This window comes from Prionailurus viverrinus, chromosome D4 (genome assembly GCF_022837055.1).
Source record: "Prionailurus viverrinus isolate Anna chromosome D4, UM_Priviv_1.0, whole genome shotgun sequence".
In the NCBI taxonomy this organism is placed as follows: domain Eukaryota; kingdom Metazoa; phylum Chordata; class Mammalia; order Carnivora; family Felidae; genus Prionailurus; species Prionailurus viverrinus.
Genome location: NC_062573.1, coordinates 11011254 through 11034743, shown reverse-complemented (window position 1 = coordinate 11034743; position 23490 = coordinate 11011254). Strand labels below are relative to the sequence as shown.

The 23490-nt window shown below is 47.4% G+C and overlaps 1 protein-coding gene across 3 annotated transcripts in view; it reads right to left on the bottom strand.

Annotated features, from left to right (window-relative positions):
- The window catches only part of ASTN2 (astrotactin 2), an 876392-nt gene that overhangs the window by 650944 nt on the left and 201958 nt on the right, over nucleotides 1–23490 (bottom strand). For all 3 annotated transcript variants that reach the window (XM_047831063.1, XM_047831064.1, XM_047831066.1), the window contains exon 3: nucleotides 22989–23373. In XM_047831063.1, coding sequence (XP_047687019.1) covers nucleotides 22989–23373 — 385 coding nt within the window. The remainder of the gene's footprint in view (nucleotides 1–22988; nucleotides 23374–23490) is intronic.

Below are 23490 nucleotides of genomic sequence, written 5' to 3'. Positions count from 1 at the left end.
AAAATACAAATACATTTTAGGAGGACTTTTTAAAAAACAGATGCCATTTGGGGCACCTGGGTGGCTCAGTCGGTTGAGCGACCCACTTCAGCTCAGGTCATGATCTCGTGGTTCGTGAGTTCAAGCCCTGCATCAGGCTCTGTGCTGATAGCTCAGAGCCTGGAGCCCGCTTCGGATTCTGTGTCTCCCTCTCTCTCTGCCCCTCCCCAGTTCACACTCTTTCTCTCTCTCTCTCAAAAAATAAAAATACTTAAATAAACATTAAAAATTAGAAAAAAAAAAGGATGCAATTCAAGAGAAACAACAACTGACGTGAGGAAATGAAGACAAAGCCAAGGGAAAAAGTGGTACTCGGATGAGCACATAAAATCCGGTACATTTCCTAGAGCTTCAGCTTCACAATAGACGCCAAGCATCCCAGCAGACAGCAAGCACAAAGAGGAGGGACTGGCTATCAGATTCATACGTCCACAAAATTAAAATAACCATCTGGCCAGAGAACACAGCCGTCTTGGTTCCGATTCCGGGGTCGATGTTGCTATTTTGCGCCCTGTGTGAGGTACGAAGCAACATCCTCAGCTGGCCCCCCTCAGAAATCGGAGAAGACTGCAGCAAGGTTAATGACACAAACAGTAACTGCATAGCCCAAGGAACTGTTCTAAACAGCTTATGCTTTATAACTTATTGAATACCGACAACTAGCTTTATTTTAGTATCACCATTCATAGACACGGAAATTGAGGGAAAAGGAGGTAAATCGCTTACTTCAATCCTACAGCTATGAAGTAGAAAACCTGGCGCGGAACTGATTCTGGCTCTCCATTATCCTGTATTAACATCATTACAGCAAAGCCAGTTCCATGAAAGTAGTGTGATGATCTCAGAGTAAAGTGGTCCAGGCATGCAGCTGACTGAATGTCTGACTTTTCCAGCAAGCACATCTTTGGAACAGCTGAACCAGTACTCACTACTCTTACTTCCATCTGGAACTTTCTGACCGAGTGACCAAGCTATGGGTCTTTTTGCCAAGAAATAGGAGATAACCCCAGTTTTGCAAATAATCTTAGGGGAAAAAACTCAAACACCAACCCTCCATTAAAAAAAAAGTGCTACTCTAGAAAGGAATAAAACAGGTTGTATGTTCTCAGACACTGAACCATGGATATCAATTCTCACCACTGGGTATCCTTAATGTGGAAGGACTGTGAATGTGATGAACAGAGAGCACACAGTTAAGTACCAGTTGTGTTTACGGTATTGATTGTTGTTATTGTTATATGCAAAATCGCCTATGTTCTCCCTGCTTCCATGCTTGTTCTCTATGTTCTCTATACTCCCTTTAGCAACATAAATTTGAACTTGGCTCTCCTTCACTCCACAGCCTCCAATGGCTGCAAATCAGACCCAGAAAATCCCAGCACTGTGCAGTCACTGGCCCCACATTAGGTTACATTAGGTTCTTGCTGCCTACACTTCTCCCCTTGTCTCACTCTGCTCACCCTACTGTGTCCCTCATTGGAACTCCTCTCAACTTGGTGGAGTTGTGCCTTCTGACTGGCCATCTCCTCTGCAAAAGCAGGGCCTCAATTCTTCTGTGTGCTACCCCACCCTTTATCCACTTATCACTGCCCTGCATGAAGGTTTTTATGAATGGGGTCCTGTGATTACTCTCTTTCCCTCCACTGCCCCATTAGAATGTAAGCTCCGTGAGGACAAGGACTTGTCCACTTCAATCACTGCTCTGTCCCCACCATCTGCAATATGCCTTGTGCATAGCAGGTGCTCTCACTGAGCATCAGTGAACAGAAAGAAAGGAGGAAGGGAAATGTGTTAGTTGGGTTTTATGCTTATGGTTCCCGGATACTGATTTAGACACAGCCGTGTACCCAACCTTGGTAGAATCATGGTGTAGACTGGCTTCACCCCCAGCACTTACGGTCATGAAAAGATGCATGTCCAGTACCAACATACATCATAAACAAAAAAGGGGCCACGATATCTCCAATGCCCCTTGCTAACTGCTCAGGGGCAGGAAGAGAAGCGATAACACTTATGCCCTGGAAGGCATGGAACCAAAAGGCAAGGGGCTCTGGTCCCCTCTGGCAAGACATGAGTGGGGTCCTCAGGGGCCTGCCCAGCCTGGCACCAGACCTCTTGCACACTAAGATCTAATTAATAAGAACCCAGAGAAAGAGCAGGCAGGAGAATCAAAGCAGCAAGCGACAGCAGAACAGCATCTGCAAGCAGGAGAGGGCTGGGCCCAGCTGGGCTCCACCCAGCGGCACCAGCCCTAATTAAGTTATTAGACACACGCCACTGCAGCCGGGGTGCTCCTGGGCCCGCCACCCACAGGGAGGGCTGGCTCTGTGGGGGGCTGATGACTGAGCTGCTTCTGGCCCTCTCAGGGCCCTGTATTTCCTTCTCCTTCTTCCTTTATTCTCTTATAAACATGGTAGACAAGTGGATACCATTAGCTCATTTCTTCTATTTATTCTACCAGTATGGACTGAGGACTTCCTATCTTCCAGGGAATATTCTAAATGCTGGGGACAGAGAGTGCATGAAAAGATCTCAAATTCCAACTCTCTTGGAGACAGCTGTATATATGTATACATGTGCACATGCATGTATGCAGATGCGTGTGTGTGTGAATATCTGATATTTTACACATAACATCATCTGGAGAGAAGTGAGCCAGCATATAAGTATTTCTAGCTCCCGCATGATGGAACACCGTCTCCAAGAGGTAAAATGGACTACACAGTATATGACATGCCATCCTAATACGAGACCCCATTGTTTGTAATGACAGCAAAAACACCTGGGATGTTCTCCATGCTTCTAAAAGGAATCGTCTTATCTTCCTCTTAGTTGCCCTCCCTTCTTGCACTTCTCCCTTGCCCTCTCTCCCTGCTTGCACATTCCCTCAATAAATCAAGGTGCAACACAAGGACACAGGGAGCCCCCACCTGCCCGCTGTGTTCCAGGTTGCTGGGCATGGTGGTGGCAGGGCCTAGCCCCAGCTTTCCCTTCCTGCCTCACTGTAAACCTGTCATTTCTAGATCTTGTGAAAATCAGCGTTTAGGGACCCATCGCATTCCCTCCCTTTATTTTATCATCGACTTCCTGTGGGACATTTTCTTCCTCTTTACCCTTCCTCCTAAGGACACAGGATTGGATGTTCCCTCTGGTCTCATTTAACAAACAGGGGAACTAAGGTCCAGCATAGGGCACCTAAGTCAAACTGAAGGGCATGTCGGTAGAAGAGCTCTGCATGAAAGGCAGAGAGGATCGCTCCCAGACACTGTGGCATCTACTGGAGCATGCTAGCTCCTCATCTGTCATTCGGGTCATGGTGGCGGTCTTCTATTGATCACCCTGCCCTTATTCTAATCCAGCCTGTGCTGTCACCTTAATAATCCTTCTAGGAAGAAAAATATCTGGGCATGGTACTCCCTACTTGAAAATGGCTGCCCAGAGTCTTCCAGGTAAAGTCCAAGTCCCCAGGATCTGGTCCCCATCATGTGTCCCAGTCTCTCCTCCTGTGCACGTTCTCTTATTCCAGTCACTCTAGACATCTTGCAGTTCCCAGAATGCAGCATTCTTTATTCTTTCTTGCAAACCTATGCACATCCCTTTCCCTACCCCTTGGATTAATTGATGAACTTCTTATCTTCAGGTTCCAGCTCACATAGCACCTTCTGAGGGAAGCCTTCCCCGTCATCCTCAGCACATTTAAATGCTTTTTTCCATGTGTCCCTTGAATATATGTCCATATTCACATTCTGACACCTTCCCAGCAAAAATTTATGGATGCCTCACTACGCACAGGCCACCGTTGAAACACTTTACCTGGGAGAGCTCATTGAATCTTCACAGTGATTTTCAGTCTGGGCATGCTCACATACCTGTTTCAGAGATGGGGAAACTGAGGCCCAGAGAGCTTGGATGACCTGCCTCTGGTCACAGAGCTGAGAACTGTCAGACCCCAGACTGCACGCTGGCCACGCTCTCAAATGTGTCCTGCTGCTATGATCACCTGTTTATCCAAATCTCTCCCACACATCATGAATTTGTCAAAATGTGAATCCCCCCAGAACCCCAGCACTTAACACTGAGACTCAAGTCTCTGCACACAATGTGAACTCTGTAGGTGGCCACTGAATGAATGGGCTTTTCGGTCTTGATTTATTTGCTTTCAAAGCCTGCTAGACAGTAGGATAGCACAGTGGCCACAAAACAGAGACTCTGGAGCCAGACAGACACAGAGACTCAGGTCCTAATCCTAGCTCTGTTACATCTCACAGCTTGAAATAGTTAACCTCTCTCACTCCCAGTTTTCCTGGTCTGTAAAACGGGCTCATGATGATAACACATAAGATAATCACAAGGATTAAATACAGAACTGCATAGAAAGTACATAGCATAATGTTCTGGAACTCAACAGACAGTGGGTACTCACTAGGTATTGGTTATGACTGCCATTATGAGCCACTGTGTTCCTTATCTTGACAGTGTTCTCGTTCTCCCTCCCTTCCTCCCTCCCTCCTTTTCTCTCTCTCTCTTTCTCTCTTCCCCCCCCCCCCCCACCATGTCTCTCCTTAATCAAGAGGCATGCCCTCTCAGCACGACTAGTTTGGGGTCTGTGCAGACTGAGAGGGGGGGCATGGCCGCTCTGGCCCGCTAAGCCCAGCGCCCTCCTTCCCCACTCTACACAGCCACCTTCCAGCTGTGAAATAGAGTCCCTGCTCGAATGGGCCCCAGAGCTGTCAGGGGGCTGCCAATTTCACAGTTCACGAGGCTACTGTTCCCCCCTGATTAATGGGGTGCCAGTAGCCATGGGCAGGGCCATGATACCAGTCAAATGGGGCTCCCCCCTACTCCCTGCCTATGCTTCCTGAGGAGTAGAGAACAGGCCAGCCTCATGCATATTAATGCAGGGAGAGAAATGACTTTGTACTGCATGCCTTCGAAAAAAATAAATAAGGTTTCACCCAAGTCTCGTGCATTTCCTTCAGTGAACTCAGCATGCTTCGGGGAAGAAAACCACACATACACCCACACGCGCATGCACGCGCGCGCGCACACACACCCACACACGTACAAACACAGAACTATGAAAAACCAAAAACACTTTATACCACTGATCTGAGCAGAGCATCTGATGCCAAGAATGACCCAGGGGGCACAGGAGATATTAAACCCTGGAGCATAGATAGGGTTAGTTTGAAATTAATCCAGTTCTACCCCATAACCCTAAGGGAATTAAAATGGATGAGGTCCAAACTCGGCAGGGCACGTGAAGCCTGCCCCGCCACCTTCGAAGTCACCGCTGTCCATCAATACCATCCCTCAGCTCACACACAGATGCTCTCTGCTCCCTCCAACAGCAAACCAGAATCTGCTTTCCTGGCCCTGTCCCCAGTGGGGATGGAAGGGAAGCTTTCATCTCAAGCAGACCCCCAACCCCTCCATCCCACACATACAGCCTCTGGAAAGCCACCCCCACTTCCTGTGTGTTGGTTTCCCCAACTCTGTGTAACAGAACACTCCCACTCTGGCCCAGTCCCCTCTGGCCCAGCCCCCTCTCTGTGCTCTAGTCACACTGGCCTCTGGGCCACACTTTTTCTTTACAAAGGTCACTTCCTCTGCTCTTCAGCTCTTCATCTGGCTAAACACTATGGATCCCTCTGACTTCGGCTAAAATCCTCCCTCCTGAGAAAGGTCATGCTAGACAGTCAAACGGAGGCCAACTGGGCTCCCCTCTTCTCCCTTAGAGCTCTTAGTGCATTCCCTTCCCACCAGCCCGGCGTTCAGTTCGGACTCGGGTAAGTCAGAACGGATCTCGAGACCGTCTTCCGCTGGCAGGCGGCGTGTCGGAGGGCAAGGCTCAATCAGCCTCTGCTCTGGTCATGAATGGATGAGTCAACTGTGGGGTGGCTGCGGGGATTAAAAAAAAAAAAAAAATAGCACGCAAAGTGCCTGATCTGTTTGCAGAAGATCCTCAACACGCTGTCATAGCTGACACTCACTGAGCCTTTTCTTTGCAAAAGCATGTCCTGTGACACGTTCAACTCATTTAGTCCAGCAACGTGGGGATGCTTGGTCTGATCTTCCCTGTTTTAGAGATGACGGCAGTGGGAGGCTGGGGCGTTTACTCACGTGTCCAAGGTTATGCATGGCTCGTATTAGGAAATACCAGCGGTTCGCCAGGACGGCCTGGCTCTGGAGCCCACATGCCTAACCACCTACAGAGTGATCTCATTTCCACCCCTTTATCTTCCCTCTTGGATCTTTCTCAGCCTGAAACACCCTTGTTGAAGGCGCTCTCTCTCTCTCTCTCTCTCTCTCACGAACTCTTTCCTAATTTGTCATCCCCACTCTTTCTTTTGGAAACCCACACACCCCTCCCCAAACCCATGCACAGACAGCTGAAATCACAAAATGTGGCCCTTCAGATAAAAATACTCTCTAACCACCCTCTGGCCCGTTCTTTGATAGGACGAGGCAAACCTCATTTTCTTTCAATGTGAAGAAAGATTCCTGGTGTAGGAATATTTCTCAGAGTACAGAAATTGCTTTCTCCTCCAGGCTCCCCAGGGTCAAACACTCAGACTCCAGAATGAAACCAACCTACCACCCAGGAGCACCCTCCCCTATTAGAACACCACCATCACATTTCTCCTGAGATCCCGACAAGTTCAGAGCCGGATAAGGGAGCGGAGATCTCATGGTGCACCTGACCACGCTACACATAGTTACGTGGAGGGAGGCCCAGGGAGGAAGAGGATTCAACTTGGGCTATATGGCATGCTGAAGGCAGAACCCAGGCTCCCTCATTCCCCCTTCGGTGCCCTCCCCTCTGTCTCCCCATGCTTTCTCTTCAAAAAAAGAGGGGGAAAAAGGGAGAACCATAGGAGTCATTGCCAAAGACACAGCTGGATGGGACAAAGCTATGCTGAGCCAAAGCAGGCTGCCTGTCTGTCCACACTGGGCGAGGCTGCTCTCCCGGGGTGATGAACAGCGCCAATCAGGCGGCACTTAACATAATTATAATGAAGTGGATGCATCTGGTCTCCCAAGGCTTCATTCACTAGGGAAATGACGAGGAAGTGATGTCTCTCTCTGCCAACCTCCTTGGGACACTTACCAAACAGTCCAGGAGCCAGGAGGCTATACAAAGAGGCTTGAGACTGACCTCTGCCACGTATTAGCCCAGTTAGAAACCTAGTTACTAGCGCCCTTTTTCCTTTCTGCACCATTTCTGTACAAGGAGGTATGAGTAGATGAGAGGTTGCCTGAGAGAAAGTCTTCCTTTCTTTCTCTTACAGAGATGCTGGTTTTTCTAGTAACTTCCCTGCACTACACACACACACACACACACACACACACACACACACACACCATTAGCCATGCTAGCTGGACAAATGGCACTCAGTTCTGGCTCAGTCTCCACTGGACTCCAGTGACAGGGGCAGAAACTGAAAGATGTAGGCGTGTAGACTTAAAAGGGTCCAAGCTGCTCATGAGTCGGATGGGGAGACTGAGGCTTAGGAAAAGAATGTGACTTTCTCAAGACCATAAATAATATGTAGGAGAGATAGCTAGGCACCAGGCTATCCACCTATTATGGCGTTTCATTCTCAAAACGACTCTAGAAGTCCCAAATTATTAGTAAACCAGTTTCACACATGAGGAAGCTGAGACTTAAGTCAGTCAGCTTGCCCACGATCAAGGTGGTTTATACCCATGAATGCCCCATTCCAAACCCATCGTCCGCTGGCTGGCCACTTCCCCCAGAAAGCCCTCCCATTACTTTTGCTTTGACTTATGGTTAGTGTATCCTTAAATATTTTGATAAGTCAAAAGTTGGCGAAGTCCCACCCTCTTTTACATGCACTGGTGGGGTGCTAGCTATTGAAGGAGATCCTGGGGAGAATGCTTTTGTAAAATAAAGAACCGTTTAGGAAAATAATCTGTCATTCCTTGATTTATCTCTTTGCTAAGCTGAGCTATTCACAAACCAGGTCCTTTTGAAGCAAGACACATCAGTCCTGCTCTGAGCAGATGGGCTCCCCGCTGTTCTGGAAGCGATATGATGCTTTGAGGGCCTGCCATACTCACAGATGCCTGCTTCAGTGAAAGGCAGCTGCAGGTGCATAAGAGCCCAGAGGGTACGCTGAGACTCCCCTGTCCTGGTGAAGCTGATGGGACCAGAGATCCATGTCTAAGCAGAGACAGCCCCACATTAGCCTGTGGATGGTGGTGTGGCCTGTGTGAGGACCTGCCCATTAAGACTTTAAATACTGGAGATGGGAAATTCTCTCACAGGGTGTTTGCACAGGAGATCCAAGAAGACTGTCAGAGTCAGATGAGCATATCTCATAAGGAACAGAGTGGAGCCAGGAACAGAAGCTATGAGGCAGCAGAAGCCATGGGCATACACAGATTAGGAGATAAAGAAAGGTCCAGAGACACTCACACAGATTCACGAGCTTAGCAGAGACACTTGAGGCAGAAACAGTGTGCTAATTCCTGTTACAGCCTAACAGTGGCGCTTTCTCCTTGAATCCCGTGACTGTCTTCTCGTCATCCCTGGCCCCTGGGTTCTCCAAATGTGATGCTTTTCACATCAGTGAAAAGCAAGCATTCAAAGGACACAAAGAGCAAGGTACAAATCCCAGCTTTAACGCAAAGCAGGTACATGATCTTGGGAAAGTTACCTGTGTTCTCCCAGCTCTGGTTGCCTCATCTGAAAAAAAAGGGCAATGAGAGGTACTGACCATACCAACATTTTTTTTTTGAGGATTAAATGTGTAAATATTTATGGAGTGCTGATCATGGATGCTGGCCCATACAAGCTAGCTAATATTATTCCCATTGCAACTAAAAATAAATCCTCATCAGCTAACCCAAACAGTCTCTTCTTTGAAACCTGAACAAACTTAATAAAAGCACTCAGTGTCAGTCATTCATTGATTCATTCACTCATTCTATTTACCCATTCATTCCAGAAGTTATTTACTTGTTGTCTGCTCTGTGCCAGGCAGTGATCTAAATAACAAGCACATAGCACTGAACAAAACAGACAAAATACCTGGGGGAGACAGACAAGTAGATACACAGATATGTATACTGGGTCAAATGGTGACAAAGGCTAGAAGAAAAAGAGAAGAAGGGAAAGGAGACTAGAGTGTGGGTTATGTACATGTGATTGTCTGTACTGTGCTATTTCATACGGGGTGGTCAGGGACGACCTCAATGATGACATGACCTATGAAAAAGACCGGGAGGGACTGAGAGAACAAGTCATGCAGAAACCAGGAGAAAACACTGTTCAGGGGCAGGAATGCAAAGGCCCTGAGGTAGCTCTCTCAAGAACAAATCCTTCTATATAGTGAATAAAAAAATAATGCAGTGGAGTACAGGGGACATGGTCAATGGTATTGTAAGAGTGCTGTATGGTGACAGATGGTGGCTACACTTGTGGTGAGCGCAGCATAACATAGAGACTTGTCACATCACTACGTTGCAGACCTGAAAGTAATGTCACTTTGTGTGTGTCAGCTAGCTTTCAATTAAAAAAAATAAAAAATTGGGGCATCTGGGTGGCTGAGTCAGTTAAGCGGCCAGCTTCGGCTCAGGTCATGATCTCAGAGTCTGTGGGTTCGAGCCCCACGTCAGACTCTCTGCTGACAGCACGGAGCCTGGAGCCTGCTTTGCATTCTGTGGCGCCGTCATCTCTCTCTGCCTCCCTCTCTCTCAAAAATAAATAAACATTAAAGATTTTTTTTAGGGGCACCTGGATGGCTCAGTCGGTTAAGCGTCCGACTTCAGCTCAGGTCACGATCTCGCGGTCCATGAGTTCGAGCCCCGCATCGGGCTCTGGGCTGATGGCTCAGAGCCTGGAGCCTGCTTCCGATTCTGTGTCTCCCTCTCTCTCTGCCGCTCCCCCATTCATGCTCTGTCTCTCTCTGTGTCAAAAATAAATAAAAAAACTTAAAAAAAAAGCTGATGATTCAACTCAGTTTTTAAAGATTTTTTTTAAATAATAAAACTAAAAAATAAAAATACCAAAGACAGGCTACAAAAATTGTAAAGATAATCTCCCAATAACCAAGAAATACTGGAAAACAAAACAGGCCAAAAATTAAAAAAAAAAAAAAAGTTACAATGCAACAACAGCATTCCCATCCAATGTTTGTGCAATGTGCTAGTTGACAAGAAGCATTCGCTTGCATAATTATTTGGCTCTCCCACATTCTTGTGAAAATTAGAACCTCCATTCTACCAACGTGACACCCAGGGCTTAGAACAGGGCTTCTCAATCTCGGCCCTACTGACGTTCTAAGCTGGGTAATCCTTTTACCGTGAGGAGCCATCCTGTGTCTTGTGCATAGCAGGGCATTTACCGGCATCCCTGGCCTCTACCCACCAGATACCGGCAGCATCCTCTACCCTTTCCCCAGTCCATGACGAACAACAAGGTCTCCCGACATTATCAAATGTCCCCAGTAAGGAGGTGACAGCGACAAAATCACCTCGGGTCGAGAACCACTGGCCCAGAGAAACGACTAGTCCAAAATCGCAAAACCAGTGAGCAGATAAAGGTTAGATTCTGACCCAGAGCCCCTCGTTAGGGGAGACCATCACCTTTTCCACAGGATGCAGTTTCCAAAGCCAGCCTGTGTCTGTTAATACTGTCTGGGTGCCAGGAAGTGAAGGAGGGAGGCTGGGAAAGTATGTGATGAAGAGGGACAGTGGGGGGCAGTCTGCTCCATGTAGCTGACGGCTGATCTCTACTCAAGTATGGAACCGTGGAGCCAAGGGAGGAAGATTACTTGCTTACCATTCTTTTTTTTTTAATGTTTTATTTATTTATGTATTTATTTATTTACTTATTTATTCATTTATTTATTTATTTATTTTGATAGAGAGAGAGAGAGAAAGAGACAGAGAGACAGAGAGAGAGAGAGAGAGAGAGAGACAGAGCATGAGCAGGGGAGGGGCAGAAAAAAGAGGGAGACACAGGATCCAAAGCAGGTTCCAGGCTCTGAGCTGTCAGCACAGAGCCTGACGCGGGGCTCGAACTCACAAACCTTGAAATCACGACCTGACCCGAAGTCAGACACGTAACTGACTGAGCCACCCAGGCACACCAGTCTCACTCCCCGTTCTCATGTCATTGCTGGATGCCTGGAAGACTTAGTGTCTGAGAACATTTTAGAAACCAGACTCTTATCCTGCTGGGGATGTTGACCACCCAAAACAGAATGGCTCCTGGCCAAGTTACAAAGATACTTTTGTCTTCAGTATTCATTCCACAGATGAGGACCCAGGCAAAGAAAAGAGGAAACAACATGTTTCAAGTACCATAGATTTAAAACGCAGAGAAGAGAGAGCAGGCAGTAAATGTCCACCTTGGAAATGCCAAGGAGCAGTGAGCCCGTGGGCTGCCGGCATAAGGGCAGCCACATTTTTTTTTAATTTTTTTTTTAACGTTTATTTATTTTTGAGACAGAGAGAGACAAAGCATGAACGGGGGAGGGTCAGAGAGAGGGAGACACAGAATCTGAAACAGGCTCCAGGCTCTGAGCTGTCAGCACAGAGCCCGACGCGGGGCTCGAACTCAGGGACCGTAAGATCAGGACCTGAGCCGAAGTTGGCCGCTTAACCGACTGAGCCACCCAGGCGCCCCAGGGCAGCCACATTTTAAGGAGCCAGGTACTGGGTGGGGATTATCCATCCATGCAGGTCAGTGGCCTCTCTGTGCTCAGGGGGCAGCAATGCATCTGCCTGCACACCCATGGATATCCTTTCTCCAGGAGCCTGGAGCCTCGGAGAGGGGCCTCAAGACTCCCCTGCTTTCATAATCCTGCGTCTCTCCTGTCCCACCCCGGAGATGGTGGGGAGGAAGGTCCTGCCTGCCAGACATCTGAACCCCCTCAGACAGGAGACCCCCCTTGCTGAGCAATGGCTGAAGGAAAAGCTGGAAAGGCAAAGAACAACTGGCATTGGCACAGCCAACTCAGCATTGTGCTGTCCACCTGACTCTCCCTGGGGGAGAAAACAGCCCCTTGCAGCCAGGGATTCATTCCTTCGTTCCTCTCACACATAGACAGTCATCTCCCAGAATGTGTCAGGACCCAGGTCCACATCCAGGATTTGAAAGAAAAAATCATCCCTTCAGAACGTGTGGCAGTCACACTAAGGTGACACTGGCTGGAAATTAGATGGCCTCTGGTAGGGCCACCACCACCCCTCCCCCACGTACACACTCCACAGAACCGGCTGTGCAACCTTAGATAAGCCCCTTCCGCTCTCTGAGCCTCCCTGTGCTGAATGCAGTGAGCATTTCACACAGAAGCAATAATGGCATCTGTTTAGAATCAAACTCCTCCACTAAGTGTTTGACAATTGTGACCTGGTCTCATAGCCACAAGCAGAAGGCCTCCTGCAGAAGGCCATCCCATTTCAGAGGCGAGCACACCAAGTCCCTGAGGTGTGAGTGACTTTCTCCAGTTCTCACACCTTGTGAACTGCAGGCATGACGGGTCTGCTTTGAGAGCCGGGCTTCTTAGCCACTTCCTACTCTGCTGTCTGACTTCTCAAAGGTCTCTTGGTGTCTGTTCCGCTGCGAGCCTCTGTCTGGCTGGAAGCACAAAACTCAAGGAGTTGGAGAGGGTGAAGAATGGCATCCGGACATGCCACCAAAGTGGGGATCGCTGCTGTTAAGGAAGTGGGTCAGGCGGTGCCAGAGCTGGAGAGGGAGAACAGCCCTCCCGGATGAGGCACTACCACTCAGCCTCCGCCGTGTGCCAGAAGGCCTGGCGTTCCCAGAGTCTCCAGTGATCAAGTCTGCAACTCAACGGTGCCTGACGCATGGGCAGAAATGTGAATGTGACGCAAAATGTCCTGCCTTATGAAGATGGGCAACTTAACTGAAAAAATGTAAAACATACTCTGTATGCAAACAGAACAAAAGAAATACATCTGGAGACTGAATTCTACCCCAGAGATGCCAGAGCACAACCTCTATTCTCTGGTCTCCCCAGCATCCTTCCTTCTGAATGTCAACTCCATCTAAACCCCTCCTTTTCATCCTGACTCCCAATTGCTTAACACCTTTGCAGGAAACTAACTCCCCATTTTCCAATGGCTCCCCATCTCACTCACAGCAAAAGCCAACACCCTTACCTACCAGGCCTTACATGACCTTTTCTTTAGCACCTCTGTGACCCAATTTATTCTACTGCTCTCTTCCCCATACTGCTTCTTCCTATTCCTTGAATATTCCCAGCACACTGATGCCACCGGGCCTTTGCACTTGCCATTCATGTTGCCTGAAACGTTCCTTCCTCAAATATCCAACTGGGTTCTTCATCTACTACAGATTGGTCCTCAGATGAGTGAGGCCTTCCCTGAGGATCCTAATTCCTTTCCTTGTTTTAATTTTCCCTTGTTGCAAGGATCATGATTTGATATTATATATAATTATACATATGCATTTTATATATTTATGCTTATACAATGTATATTCATACATATTTATATTTTCTATTTAATTATATATTTTTACATAAATATATTTTTTCTTGTTCACTTATTTACGGTCTTTCCATACTTGAAAATAAACTTAGGGGCACCTGAGTGGCACAGTCAGTTGAGGGTCCAACTCTTGGTTTCAGCTCAGGTCATGAGCCCGCGATTTCATGAGTTCAAGCCCCACATTGGGCTCTGTGCTGGCAATGGGGAGACTGCTTGGGATTGTCTCTCTCCCTCTCTCTCTCTGCCCCTTCCCTGCTCACACTGTCTGTCTCTCCCAAAAAAAGTACGTAAACTTAATGGAAACAGAATTATATATATTTTATTCACTGCTTTATCTGTCGTGCCCTAAACTGTGCCTAACACAGTAGAGACCCAATTTAAGCTTGTTGAATTCATAAATAAAAAAATAGATGTACAAATGTTTCCTTATTTAACAAATGTTTACTGGGACTTTCTGACACGGGGGTGTTGAGCGAAACATGCATCAACAACTTTATAACAGTCAAATTATTTAACCCAGTAATTCCACTCCTGGGAATATACCCTGAGAAAATAATACAGAATAGTGAAAAATAATATTAAGCCCCAAATGTCTATTGCTAATGAACATAAAATAAAAAGGAAGCGACTAAAATGTTCACCAATAAATAAACTATGAGACAGTCAGAAGATGAAATGATGAGCAGTTTGAAATGCTCTGGCATAATATTTCAGAAAAATGTAAGAGATAAAATAATAGATTTTCAACTTTCAATATGCAAAAGAGGAGAAGAGAAACAAAAGGAAAACCCTGCCAACAGTTGTTGAGGCATTATGAAAAACGTCTAATTTAGGCTTTTTCAAAAGTTTTCTACAATGAGCCTAAAAACTTTGCTAAGTAGGAAATATTAAAAAAAACTGACCATAAGTGTGGATCAGGGTGGTAATTTATTGCATCCCAGGGGCGGATGAGCATACAGGAGGCAGAGGCAGGCTAGGATCCTGGAGGAGAGAGAGCCTCAGCTGCCTGGACTCTTGGTGACAGTCAGGCCCCCGCTGGGTGATGTCCAGCTATTACAATGGAGGCCTGTATGGGAGATACGGAGTCCCCTGACTGCTGGGAAATTGCTCCAGCTCTGATCAATCAGGGAGCAGTCTCTTCAGCCCCTGACATTTATCAAACCTCCTTCACCCACATCTGTCAGTGTGCGGTGGGGCTGCCTCTCCAGGGCACAGTCTAATCAAGTCAGAATGCCCAGAGTGTCCCTGGAGACAAGGGGGAGGGGGACTCTGCGGGAGAAGGGAGAAAAGGGGAGACAGGGAGATAGGGAAAGAATCATGAGGGAGGAGGGGAAGAGCAAATGTTCAGAGAACGCCCGTTTGTTTTGCTATCGTGGCAATTAATGCTGGGAAGTGACATTTTAAGGGGCTCTGGTGACAGCTTTGGTGACATTCCTGTTTGTGATTCCATGACAAATCTCTGTCTATATCTTATTTTAGAGAGCGTGGAGACAGCTCAGAGGACGGCTGTCTGGGGATGCCGAGCTCCAGTCTGCTGGAGGAGCGGCTCCCTCCTGCTTTGCCCAGCCTGTGCACTCCGGCACCAGGGCCAATGTCCACGACGGGGGGACTGACACATCAAAGCAGAAAAAGCTTTGGTGCAGAGTCAGAGTCCCGTCTTCCACAGTCTTATGCACTCCACTGCGTGGTAACATTAATTGGCGAGAACACGAAAGTTCTACCATCCTACAAGTGGCCAGCTGGGGTTAAAAGAAAAGGAAAAGAAGGGGCCCCTGAAGGTGGCTCAGTCAGTTAAGCGTCTGACTTTGACTCAGGTCGTGATCTCATGGTTTGTGAGTTTGAGCCCCGCATCGGGCTCTGTGCTGACAGCTCAGAGCCTGGAGCCTCTTCAGATTCTGTGCCTTTCTTTCTCTCTCTCTCTGCCCCTCTCCGGCTTGCACTCTGTCTGTCTGTCTATCTGTCTGTCTGTCTCTCTCTCTCAAATAAATAAATAAACATTAAAAAAAAAAAAAGAAAACTTTTCAATTCTGAATACTTGCCAGGCTGCCCAGTTCTAAGGAACCTTTTTTTTTTTTTTCAAATACAGATCTTGCCCCACTTTGTTTTCTAAGAAGTCCAAATAAGAAAATAGAATGGAAACAAACTGAGTTCAAATTTTACAATCTGAGAATTAGAAAGAATTACTGTGTCTCATCTCCAATCGTGCCACAGTATTCTGAACCAAGAGCTACCCAGGCTTGAATACACCCAAAGAGGAGACATTCTTACGCCTAAGATGAAGAGGGGAGGGCAGTCTGGATGTAACAAGTTGTTTTGCCAAACAATAGTCAAGATGCTACAGAGATAAATACGGTGTGGCCAGACAGAGAGAGCCGTGAACTTGAACTCAAGAGATGTGGGTTTAAGGAGAGCTTCATCCCAAACTTACTCTTTGTCATGGGGGCACAGTGATTCAATTCCTCTGAGCTCTGTAAGGTTTTTGGTCTCTCAAAGGGTTCAGTAACACACAGAGTATCATATAATGTTTATGAAGCCATTCTATAAATGTTAAAGGACTATATAAAATAAAGTGGCTATTACTGTTTTAAACCCCTCTAAACTGTGAGCTTCTAGAAGAGAATGATTTCCCATCGTGCTTTGTCTCTTCTGCATTAAATGCAAGGTCTTGCACATAGTAGGTGTTCAGTAAACACCTGTTAAATAAGAGAATGAGGGGCACCTGGGTAGCTCAGTTGGTTAAGCATCCGACTCTTGATTTCGGCTCAGGTAATGATCTCATGGTTTGTGACTTCGAGCCCCACCTTGGGCTCTGAGCTGATAGCACAAAGTCTGCTTGGGGTTCTGTCTCCCTCTCTCTCTGCCCCTCCCCGCTTGCTCTCTATCTCTCTCTCAAAATAAATAAAAAGAAACTTAAAAAACTTGCTTAAAAAAATAAAATCAAATGAGTAAATGAAGGAACGACTGAGTAGTGAAGGAAGTATATCCACCCTCCCCAAAAAAGATGCAGGGATTAAAGCGTCAGCCCCCTTTCCCTCTAGGTCAGGTGATATAAGTGTAAAGAAGACAGAAAGTGCACCAAACAGCCTCTGGGGCATTTTGCAACTCAGACTCCAAAAGGAACTTTCAACAAGGAGAGGGGAGAGCCAGTCGGTAACACGAAGCCAGGGCAGATTGGTGTAAGAAAGTCATATCCAACATTTTCTTTTTACACTAAAGAAACTATCTTTCAAAAATAATCTTGGGGCGCCTGGGTGGCTCAGTCAGTTAAGCGTCCGACTTCAGCTCAGGTCACGATCTCGCGGTCCGTGAGTTCGAGCCCCGCATCGGGCTCTGGGCTGATGGCTCAGAGCCTGGAGCCTGCTTCTGATTCTGTGTCTCCCTCTCTCTCTGCCCCTCCCCTGTTCATTCTCTGTCTCTCTCTGTCTCAAAAATAAATAAAACGTTAAAAAAAAATAATCTTATGTGGAACCACAATGTATGAACCAGTTAAAAGCAGTTCAGCTCTGGTGAAAGCCATTCTGCCCATCCCGCTTTCCTCTGTGCCCCAGGGAGCCTGGCAGCACCCTCAAAGCCCTGCCAAATGGGAGCTGTTGTTAGGGAGTGAGTTTCCTCATGCTCTTGGACAACCTCCCTCTGAGCCTCCAAGAACCTGGGAAGAGGAAGGTGTTGAGCTGTGGCTTAAAGGATGGGTGGTTTTTCTCAGGGAGTGAACACAGCAGGAGAAATTTCTGGGAGCTGGGGGATGGATGGAAGAGAGAGTGTCCCCTAAGGAAAGAATATACAGAACATACAGAGCAGCCTTTGGAAGGAATGGCCACATAGTTTCAAGAGAGAGTATAAAGATGATGGGACCCCGGGCCATCATGTTGGGTAAAGACACCAATGGGTTGGCCACAGGGACAACAGACATAAAGTCCTCACGTGGGCCAGGACCCTCTCATGTACCATCCCCAGTTCCTCTACCCAAACCTCACCTGGAGTACCTTGAATTATCCTCCTCCTGCAGATCTCCAGGCAAAAAGCACCTGCAGGAAGCGATCAGAGATCCAGCAACCAGGGACCGGTGCCCCTGGGGATCCTGATATAATATACCCTCTCTAAGGTTTAGGAGATCTTTGAACTTCAGGTCAAGACCCACTCGTCAACTGTGAAACCAATTCAGTGGTCCATACCAGCATTAAAAAGATGACATAAAAAGAACAGAAAATATCAGAGCATGCCACACGTAATAAAGATAAGTATGCTTTTGCAAAACTTATTTTAGAGATACACACACACACACAAACACACACACACACACACACACTTCTACCCATACATGTGGGGCCGCAGTGCAAAATCTATTTCTCACTGTGGCTGGTGTTCAATATTTTTGATAAACACAGCTACAAGGGACTTGGCTTGCTAGCAGCTAAGCCCATGTCTTACCTCTCCTGCTCAAATAAATGAACAGGATTAATGCGTGTGGTATAGTGTTCAGAGCCTACTGGGGTTTGCTGGGTTCAAATTCTGGCTCTGCTACTTTTAGCTTGCATAACTGAGACGATCTCCAAATTTTGATAAGAGTAATTTCTTCCTTATGAAAGGGGTGGGAAGAGTCAACAAATCCTTGATTTAAAATCACCAAACAAGGCTGGTCCAGGTCAGAAAAAGATTAGTAAGGAGCCCACGCAAGTTACCAGCCTGTGGAAACACACTAAGATAGCCATCTCTCCATCCACTCATTTACCCATTCCTCCATCTACCTGATGCAACACGTATTATATGCCAGATACTTCATGAGGCACAGAATAACCCAAACATATCTGGTACACAACTTCATGGAACCCTGAATCCAGTGGGAAAATTAAAGCAATTAATTAAAACACCCAAATAATTTAAATATTACTATTATAGAAACAAAAAGGGGAGTTGATAGAAGGCAAAAGAAGAGAGCTCACATAGAGAAAAGAGCTTTGTCTGATGAGGTGAGACTAAGCCAACGCCAGAACGGCGAGAAGGAGTCAGCCATGATAGACTGGGGAAGGAAAGACTGGGATTCTCCCAGGCAAACATAATCATGGCAATGCAAAGGACCTGTGGTGCAAGAAGCTCAGGAAAACTGAAGAGCAGAGAGGAGGCCATTGGCTGGAGTATGGAAGCTGAGGTCAATAGCAGTGAGAGCTCAGGAAAAACTTTCAGCATGAAACGCTGTGACCAGAAGGATCATAACAGAGCCGCCGCTGTGTAAAGAATGGCTGAGGGTAGGAAAGGGAAGTTAAGATGTGGGCAGGAGTGAAGCTGAGGGTTTGAACATCAAGGCATTTGAATGAGGTGCTGAGTACAAAGAGCTCTGAAATTTTAGAAAGCACTACACAACAATGACATTTACATGGCATTTGCCTGGGGGCATTAGGAGGGTAAGTTAATAAACAGCTTTCCAGTTCTCTGTCACCCTAGAGTGCTCTATTGACAACAAATACAAGTCCCCTGTACCCTTGGGAGCCTCTCAAAACACTAAAAAATAGGATCTCTCTGTTGCAAAGTCCCTGCTAGAAGCCAATCCAGAAGTCCAGATTTACTCTGTAGCAGCTTCCTGCCTCCAAGAACAGATGTTAATTATATATTTTTGTTCCCTGATTTGTGGACGAAGCAAGTTCATGGTTGCTATGCTTTAGCCGTCCCTGGGATTGCAACAGCTTAGAGCCTTTCAAGACCATGAAACTCAGCGTGGAAGGTGTATCCATACCCCTGCTCTGCCCCTCTCGAGACAGTTCTAGTGCTGGAATTTTAACCTGGCTCAGTCATTCCTGCTGTGTGACGTTGGACGGGTTACTCAGCCCCTCTTCGCCTTAATCTCCTGCTCTGTAGGATGGGAGCAACATTAGTACACAACTCACAGGGTTACTGGTGAAAATGGCATAATTCAAGGAAAGTTCTCAAAACAGAGGTTATATAGCTAAGTAAAGGTCTCTGTTTCTATTTCCTTCTCTCTCCTTCCTTCCCTTCCTTCCATTAGAAACAGTATGCATTCTTTTTCCGCAATAATAAAACCAAATTAAGAAAACCCAATACCCATTCAGCCATCCCCTACCCTATCCCTTGATAAGGTGATAAATCTGTTACCTTAATTTCCTTGAGCTTTCATGCATAATATTCAGGGAAGGGAAACATAAATTTCAGGATGGATAAGGAGAACTGGAATTGAAATCTATCAAGTTTCTGTTATGTACCAAACACAGTGCTAAGCATTCACATACTGACGTGATTAAATCCGCAGCAATGTGCTAAGGTGTATCAGCAATGATATGCAAAATTCCTGAGCATTTCTAAGGCAGAGGCACCAACTAACAAGACAGGGCACCCGCCATCACACCGGGGAGGTACCCTAAAGCCACCCCTGTTCCTGGATGGTGGGAGCTTCAGGAGGATTCTTGGAGGGGGCCTGGCATGGCCAGGAAGCAGAAGGGCGAGGGGGGGGGGTGCTCAGAACAGGGAGCTACTTACCAACTGTCACAGAAGTTCAATATGTAACAAAGGGTGTGGCCACACGGGCGTGTACCAGCTGAATGTCAGACCTGCTCAGGACACCGCTTTTGGGGTCTGGAAACCCAAGCAGCGGCCCCTTGGTAATGAAACTTCCTCCCTCTGCTCTCCAGAGTGTCCTCTCTATTCTCTACAAGTCCAAGCTGAAAAGCAGGCTAACAGCGCTTGAGAATAGTGAAGGAGTTTGAATTTATAGGCAAATGCTAAGCAGCAAACATGCAGCTGGGATCAGCCTTTGGCAGTATGATTTCAAAAGGGCTATGGGATTACTTTTGTCTGGGTTGCCCAGCCTCTGAATAGTTGTCCACTCTGGACAAAGCCCGTGGCTGCTCCCCGGTCACTTCATGAAAGACAGCGCCTCACAGTTCTCTCCCAAGGGCCGCCTGAGGCAAAGAGAGCTCACCTGTCTGAGCTGCTGTTAGATCTTCTACAACCTGCCAGGGGAGCCATCCCTCTCCTGTCCAGACAAGGAGGAGCAGGTGCTCAGGGACCACAGTGTTGCAAGAACAGCCCCGAGGAGCCCCCTCCTGACAGGCAGGGCGACCAGCAACCTGGGTGCAGTCAGGAAAAGTGTGCCCTTCACTTCCATCTTGCCTAGATTTCTTCCTCGCCCACCCTTAATGGATGGAAGGGTGGCTGGATACAGTGATGAAGGGGCTGTGTGGTATTTCAAACTGTACTTTGTTTTAAAGCCTAGGCGGTGTTTGAAAAAAAAAATTCTTTTAATTGTTTAAAACAAGGGGCACCTGGTTGGCTCAGTCGGTTAAGCGTCCGACTTCGGCTCAGGTCATGATCTCACGGTGCGTGGGTCGGAGCCCCGCGTCGGGCTCTGTGCTGACAGCTTGGAGCCTGGAGCCTGCTTCAGATTCTGTGTCTCCCACTCTCTCTGCCCCTCCCCCACTCACACTCACTCTCTCTCCCTCTCTCTCAAAAATAAACATTAAAAAAATCAATTGTTTGGGCTCCTGGGTGGCTCCGTCGGTCGAGCGTCCCACTTCGGCTCAGGTCATGATCTCGTGGTTTGTGAGTTCAAGCCCCGCGTCGGGCTCTGTGCTGACAGCTCAGAGCCTGGAGCCTGCTTTGGATTCTGTGTTTCCCCCTCTCTCTACCCCTTCCCCGCTCACACTTGCTGGTTCTCTCAAAAATAAACATTAAAAAAATTAATTATTTTAAAAAATAACGTGGATCAGACAAAAACAGGTGAGGCGAAGGCATGGCCTTCCAGGTGGCGAAGAGTTTTGTCCAAGGCCATTTCACCAGTGAACTGAGGAGTGGGGTTTAATTTAATTAGTTCATCTCTACTTCCTGGAGGCAGGGGGAAGGGAATGCCAGTAAACGAACAGTTCAGAGACAGGAGTGACCATGGAGGACAAGGGAAATACCCCAGGCTAGAACATATAAGGAGACTGGGGATGAATACTGGGCCTGGGTTAAGGACACTCTGGAAGCCTGGCTAAGAGCAGGGGCCTGAGGTCTACAAACACAGCTCTCGGGGATTCAACCTCTACCACGTGCCAGGCCCTGGGGTAGGTATTTTGCACACGTTTTATTTTTATATTGAATCCTTCCGGAACCCTTCCATGAGGAAACTGAGATTCGGAGGGCTGAATTCCTATTTTTCCAAAGTCACCCAGTAAATAAAGGAGGCAGGATTTGAACCCAGGTCCAGGTGACACCAAACCCTGTGTTCTCCCCTATTGTCTCACTCTCCCCTCTCTGCAGGGTTCTAGGCTTGACAAAATGTCTCCTTGCAAGACACCCTTAATGTCCTTATCAGTCTACTGAGCACAACAGAAGACGGGTCCAAGAGGAAGGACCCTGGAAGGAGAGAAGAAGGATGTGGAGCTCAGAGATCCGGCGCTGGCCCAAGCAGCGAGGGCTCCCCTCAACTCACAAAAGCAGTGGGTCGGTGTCAGAACGGGGGTCTCCAGGCCGAGCCTTTAACAGCATCACAGAGACAATGAGGAGGAAAGAGCAGAATGGTTCGCTTGCAGCATTTATAGGAAAAGAGCCAAATCCCATCTATAAACAAACTGGTGCCATAGACACTAAAGACAGATAGAACACATTCTACGCTCATGTCTAAATAATCAATTGTCTTCCAACTTCTGGGAAATGTGTCTTTGCAACAGCATATATCAAAAAGGGTGAGAGGTTTCAGTCACCAAAAAATCTCAGTATGACCCAGCAATAGTGGAGGAAAACAAATGTGATCTCATCAACAGAAGCATACCAGCTGGCAAGAGGGAGGTGACAGTCCCATTTGGCTTGGCACAGGAGTATTCCCACCTTGAGGAAGAGGTCTGTTAGTTCTGGTGCTACATTCTAGGACACGAAAAGTCAGACTCTCCACCTAGAGGACAGTGACCAGGATGCTGAAACGTCTGAAACTATGTCATATGAGACTGGCTGAAGAAACTGGGATTATTCAGATTGATTTCCAGAAGGTACAGAGCTCCTTTTTTTTCTGCAGTCAAATTTCCCAAGAGCTGCCTTAAAGAAGGAAATCAGATTCATTTTCTTTGTGGACGTGAAAGCCCAGAGAAAAGAGATTTCAATTCAATGTAAGGAAAAAACTTTCTAATAGTAGTGTGTGAAAATGAGGAGACTTCCCACCAGAGTAGTGAGAAGGCCATCAAGGGAAGTAATCAAGAGACAATGGAGAAATATTGAACTAGGTAACTTCTGATGCTCCTCAAAACTCAATTCCAAGAACACGGACTCTTTTTTTTTTTTCTTTCTTTCTCCCATCACTGCTAAAGAACTAGAGAAGACAAAGTCTGATGACTGCCCATGAATCCAAAGTGGCTCAGCCCTGAAGACACCACCTGTGTCCCCAACCGCCCAGCTCCTGTGCCTCTTCCCAGCTCCCCAGAACGTCCCCTGGAAGGTGGGATACAACAAGGAGGACTCACCTTTCTTCTCAAAGTCCCCCTTCTCTTCTCCCGGCCGGCCCAGACTGTCCAGGGTGTGTGTCACCTGGCTGCCAAACTCATCCTCGCGGGAGACGTGGTTGGCCCGGCGGGGTAGGTCCTCCTCCTCCTCATAGTCATAGTCATCTAGGATGGGGGTCTCCCGGATGGGCACTCCAATGACAGAATTGTGAGCCTGTAGCCGAGAGGAGCGGAAGCTTTCCCGGGCCTGGGGTCCCAGCAGCACTGATGGGATGTAGTGAATCTCGTGAGTGGCTTCCGTGCTGGCGCTCTTCTGGGGGATGCGGCGACGTTTCTGCCAGCGCCGCTGGGCATACAGCGCCACAGTGAACACCAGCAGCAGGAGCAGCAGTGCGATGAGGCCGCCCTGGAGCAGAAGAGCAGAAGGACAAGAAAATGGGCCAGTGCTCTTTGGGCTACGGGGCCAGCGGGGTCTCCCTGTCCACCAGACTCAGTGCAGATCCCTGGGCGTGGTTCCTAAAGC